This window comes from Thalassophryne amazonica, chromosome 22, assembly GCF_902500255.1.
Source record: "Thalassophryne amazonica chromosome 22, fThaAma1.1, whole genome shotgun sequence".
NCBI lineage: Eukaryota > Metazoa > Chordata > Actinopteri > Batrachoidiformes > Batrachoididae > Thalassophryne > Thalassophryne amazonica.
Genome location: NC_047124.1, coordinates 36,869,502 through 36,874,859, shown reverse-complemented (window position 1 = coordinate 36,874,859; position 5,358 = coordinate 36,869,502). Strand labels below are relative to the sequence as shown.

The following is a 5,358-nucleotide window of genomic DNA, read 5'->3' as shown; positions in this document are numbered from 1 at the left end:
CACAGGCCTTCAAAGGGCGGCGACCCCGAATTGGGACACAGGCCTTCAAAGAGCAGAGACCCTGAATTGGGTCACAGGCCTTCAAAGAGCAGAGACCCTGAACTGGGACACAGGCCTTCAAAGAGCAGAGACCCTGAACTGGGACACAGGCCTTCAAAGAGCAGAGACCCTGAACTGGGACACAGGCCTTCAAAGAGCAGAGACCCTGAATTGGGACACAGGCCTTCAAAGGGCAGAGACCCTGAACTGGGACACAGGCCTTCAAAGAGCAGAGACCCTGAACTGGGACACAGGCCTTCAAAGAGCAGAGACCCTGAACTGGGACACAGGCCTTCAAAGAGCAGAGACCCTGAACTGGGACACAGGCCTTCAAAGGGCAGAGACCATGATTTGGGACACAGCCTCAGATAGGGTAGTGTTTCGGCCCTTTGAACAGTGGAGCGTTGGAATATTTTCAGGGCTAAGGGGTCATTTGTTGAAACTGTTATGAAAAGGATGAATTGTTTAAATATCTATCTCTCAAGAGTCAATGCTTCTTGGCGGCTCGCTTCCCTTCTCCCTTCTTTGGCTTCCCTTTGCCTCGAAGTTTCCGCAGGCGACGCATCTCGTCCTTAAAGTCTTCATGCTCATCTCTGAGGAAGAAAGATGAAGCTTCAGTCAGCGAGTTCACAAAGGGAAGAACAGAAACAGGAGTTAGGCTCAGGTCACACCACATCAAGTCAACACGTGACTTAGACCAGCTCTATGTTCAGATTTTGTAGATTATGGGCCCAAAGTGAAAAAATACAAAATATAAGCTTTACACTGCAAACACTTTCCTTCAGAAGGACCTGAAAAAGGGACTAAATCACAGTATTTTTCACTTCCTGGTCAGTGGCTGTTGTCAGATTACAGTACTACTAGTTTCGCACTATATGACCCCTTCAGTAATGATCTTTTTTACCAAGATCAACCTCCGGTCCGCTGGTTCAGGTGACCTTCTCTCACATTACCATAATATAAAGACATATGCAGACCGCCCTCACCACATACCCTCCTCTCCCCACACGTGTCAGGTGCAGCTCCTGATGGACTCCCAGCCTGCGGGTGGTGGACTCCACTTTGTCGTGGGATCGATTCCCACTTGTGTTCTGTGTGGAGTTTGCGTGCTCTCATGTGTGTGTGTTTCCTCCGGGTGCTCCGGCTTCCTCCCACATTCAAAGACATACAGGTTAGGTGGACTGGAAATTTTATAATTGTCCAGGTCTTCCTTGTAAAAGAGGTCTTGATCTCAATGGGACTAACCTGGTTAAATAAAGGTTAAATTAAATTAGCCCCCCTGATGCCAACAGTCAGTCGTGTGCAGGGGTGAAAGTAGTTGAATTTCTTGCCTCTACTATCACCATCTATTATTGCTATATCACTTTATCTTGTTCTTGGGCATCCTTCAAAATCCTTCAACATTTTAGTGGGTGTATGGACAAAAAAGAAATTAGAAACACTTAACATATGACTTAAAATGTTTTACTGAGAGAGACACCCTTTAATAGGATTATGTGCAAATAGTCAAAACATTCAGATTCCTCACAACTTATTACGAAGTAGTGAACAGCCTGGAACCCACAATTATTCATGTATCCTTATGAAAATTTACAGAGGATTCACATCCTGATAGGCAAAAAGTTTTAAAAGTCATAGGTGAAAGGGCAACGTTAGGAAAAATCCCTATTCTTTAACATTCAAAAATTCATAACTCTGTCCAGAAAGATCACATTTCTTTCATATTTGAAAGTGTTATGTAGGATGGTATCCTTTATCGACTGACAAAGTTTGATCCGGATCTGATCCGGACTGTGCATTATTTGGACATTTAAATTTAATATTGAAAACCCCATTTAACCTCTTAAGCCCTAGAGCCTATTTCACCAAACTCACACACCCATACATCATGATTCATATCTCAGCTTGTACAAGGTCAAAAATGCCCAAGTTTGGATCAGCTAAAAGACAGGTCCTAGGGGATGTTGTGGATGCAAAAGAATTAAAAGTAAATAATACTTGGTAGGAGTAAATGAGGTTCTTTTTTCCCAAAAATGAATTCTGATTTATGTCTTTATTTGCTTGGCGTTTCAGCTGTGGTTAGTTGATATGTGATTGAAGTGGATACTTTTGTAGAGGAGACTTCGCTTGACATTTTGATGTATAATAAGTGTATGTTGGTGTCAGCATTGGTTAGTTATGAGTGTTCAAATGTTCCAAAACAGGGCAAGTCCCCAAATTTGGGGACTCTAGGGTTTAAGAGGTTAATGTGTATGTTACATTATATCTTAATCAAATGTGCCCCAGTCACTCTCCTATTTGAAGGTGAGGTGCAGACTGACACTCACTATCACCTGACAAAGTTTGATCCATATCTGAACTGGATTGTGGATTTTGTAGACGTTTGAATTTAATATTTAAAAGCCCATTTGGTGCACATTTTGCATTATATCTCAAAGGTGCCTCAGTCACTCATTTGTGACAATGAGGTGCAAACTGGCATGCTGAATGAACAGATTAAGTTTGATCTGCATCTGATCCATATTGTGGATTTAGCAGACATCTGATTTTAACATTGAAAAGCCCTTTCGATCTATATTTTAACTTATGAAAAGCCACTTCTGACAGGACTTTGACCTTGAACTTTGAATCAGTTGTTGCCTATCAAGATATGAATCTTCAGTAAAAAACAAAACAAACAAAAAAAAACATTGTTGAGTTGCCAAAGTTGACAGACTGAGGAGAACCAGTCAGCACAGCCATCAGGCCTGAAGTCCAGACTACTTCAAAAGCTTTCACAGCCCCTTACATTCTTAAGCTGAATCAACTTGGATGGCGAGTACCTGAAGAGTCCCATGAACCTCAGCTTCTGGGTGAGGATGTAGTAGACCCGGTGCTGTGGGTACCAGTCGTACACCTCCTTCCTCCTGGCCAGGGGAGGCTCTCGGAAAAGCTGGACCACCTTCATGGACCTGGAGTCCGTCGGATGGGCGACTTCACCAAAGATCTGCGCACTCAGCCGGGCCATGCGCACAGCATAGCTGGACATAGACGCCATGACTACAGGACAGAGGACACATGTGGCTTCATGTATGGTTGACTTTGGCTGAGTCTTGGGCATACAGTCTTTGTTTTCAGGGGAGGAACGCGACATTCGTTGGCAGCTCACGCCACTGAGCTATTCCTGCTCAAACTAAACTTTTCAATGGATGTCAGCTGACAAGGAACATGATTAAGGTACAAAAAAGGACTTTAATAGGACAAAAAACAAAAATATGAACAGATAACCCAAAATTCATATCAGTTCCTGTCTGTCACAGCTGCTGTTAATCCATCACCCGTCCAGCAGGGGGCAGACACGCCTACAGGATATTACATTACAAACGTTTAGAACTGATCTGGTACAACAGTTCACATTTAAAAGAAAAAATAAAATAGTTCACCTAAAGTGAAGAGACTTATCATCATCATGATCTTTGAATTTGGCGAGTCAAAAGATGACAGCGTTGATGTTTTTTGAGTTTTAATGTAAAGAGACTGTTCACTCACTCACTCACTCATTTTACGGGTTTTTCTTAAACTGGAATCTTCTTCCCCGATGAAAAGTTATAGTTCAGAGACAAACAGACTTCAAAACATTTATTTTACTGTTTGGCACGGAACAGACCATCAAAAAAAAAAAAAAAAATCTGTCTCAACGGCACTACAGCAGCAGCAGCAGAGATCTTACCTCCGTGTGCGTGGAAACTGTCTTAAAGCTTCAAACTAAAACTTAACTTTAAAGACAAACGTGAAAAGCTAAACGCAAAGCTAATCTTCACACGACCTTCTTCTTCTTCATTTGTGGAGTTTTGCGGCGGTCGGCAACTCAGGAAAGAACGTTAGCGCCACCAGCTGGACATGAGTGTGAATCGGCAGACCGAAACATACGCGCGCGCGCGCACACACACACACACACTTCAAAGCACGGTGGGGTCAGATCCCGCCGGGGTGAAGAAGCACGGTGATGCAGCCTGGCGGTGATTTGCTGGTCCTGTGACACGTCACAGTCCTGACGTGTGAGCCACAAACTTAAAAACACAAACAAGAAACCAGAAGAGAAACGGTTTAAGTTCATGAAGTGGTTAACGTGTGCATTAAATTAAAACGTCAGAAGGAACAAATGTTTTACAGGGAGGAACTCAAACTGCAGAGACACAGGAAGAAAGTCAAAAACACACACTGGAAACACGGACATCAAAATAAAACAGGAAGTGGACCAAAGACACCAGGAGATAATAAAAACATGATGGTCTAGTGGTTAAGCGCTGGGCTTGAGACCAGCACATCCTCGGTTCAAACCCCAGCCTGACTTTAAAATCACCTTGTATGGCTGACATTGGTGTGTGAGTGTGTCTGTGTGAAAGGGTGAATGTGAGGCAAAATTGTAAAGCGCTTTGAGCATGTGATGCAGATGGAAAAGTGGTATATAAATGCAGTCCATTTATCATTTACAAAGAAAATCAAATGGCTCAGAAAAAAACAAGAAAACAAAAAAGAAGAACAAAACACAACAGCAGTGAATCAGGAAACCAAAGCTAGAAATAAGATCGAGCAAAACTCAAAATGGACACCAGAGGGCAGCAGAGGACAAGAACATAACATAGTGCCTGATGCGGAACTGGCTGTTATCTGCTATGGCGACTCCGAACACAAAACGGGAGCAGCCAAATGGACAACAACAACAAGATTTAAAGGGCATGTCTCACGTTTTTTAATGTCCCAGTAAGTAAGACAATATAAAATCTGTCATGATTGTAAGTCTTTGCACACATGTGCTAATAATTACTGACCACTGATGTATTTTATTCCTCTCACTCTGAGCGTTAGCAGGTGCATTTCCGGAAAACATTTCACTCTGCAATTTTTGGCATTTTTCAGTGTGTGATGCACTTATAGCAAAACAGAAACATCCCGGTGACAGAGGGAAAAGAACCTGCTCTGTCCAAAAACGAAGCTTCTGAGCTGCTGTTTGTAAGTGATGGCTTGGATTTACAGAGAGGAGACGACACCCTTCACCATGAAACTCTTAACTTTTTCAGAGTGTCAGATTTTGGAGCCTAAAGTGTGCTGAGGCGCTGTTTGTGTAGATGCTGGTTTACTGAAACTGTGGACATGGACGTGGGGACATCTGACAGACTGCCTGGACACAGAGATGGTTTTGTTACATTGAATAAAGTCAGAATACATTATTTCCAGAAGTTAATGGGCGTTATTTAACATGCCACGATCGAGAGAGAGGCAGAGCTGCAGCTGAGGCGAGCGCGCACATTTCTTTGATTGTGTGAAGTTTACATTTGG

At 42.9% G+C, this 5,358-nt stretch overlaps 1 protein-coding gene across 1 annotated transcript; it reads right to left on the bottom strand.

The window, feature by feature from the left end:
* Positions 1–511: 511 nt before the first annotated feature.
* Positions 512–3,896, bottom strand: mrps33 (mitochondrial ribosomal protein S33). The gene is made up of 3 exons (XM_034163781.1): positions 3,749–3,896; positions 2,862–3,078; positions 512–632 (listed from the first exon to the last, which is right to left on the bottom strand). The coding sequence occupies exons 2-3, from the start codon at positions 3,074–3,076 to the stop codon at positions 527–529; spliced, it is 321 nt and encodes a 106-aa protein (XP_034019672.1). The 5' UTR covers positions 3,077–3,078; positions 3,749–3,896; the 3' UTR covers positions 512–526.
* Positions 3,897–5,358: the final 1,462 nt, after the last annotated feature.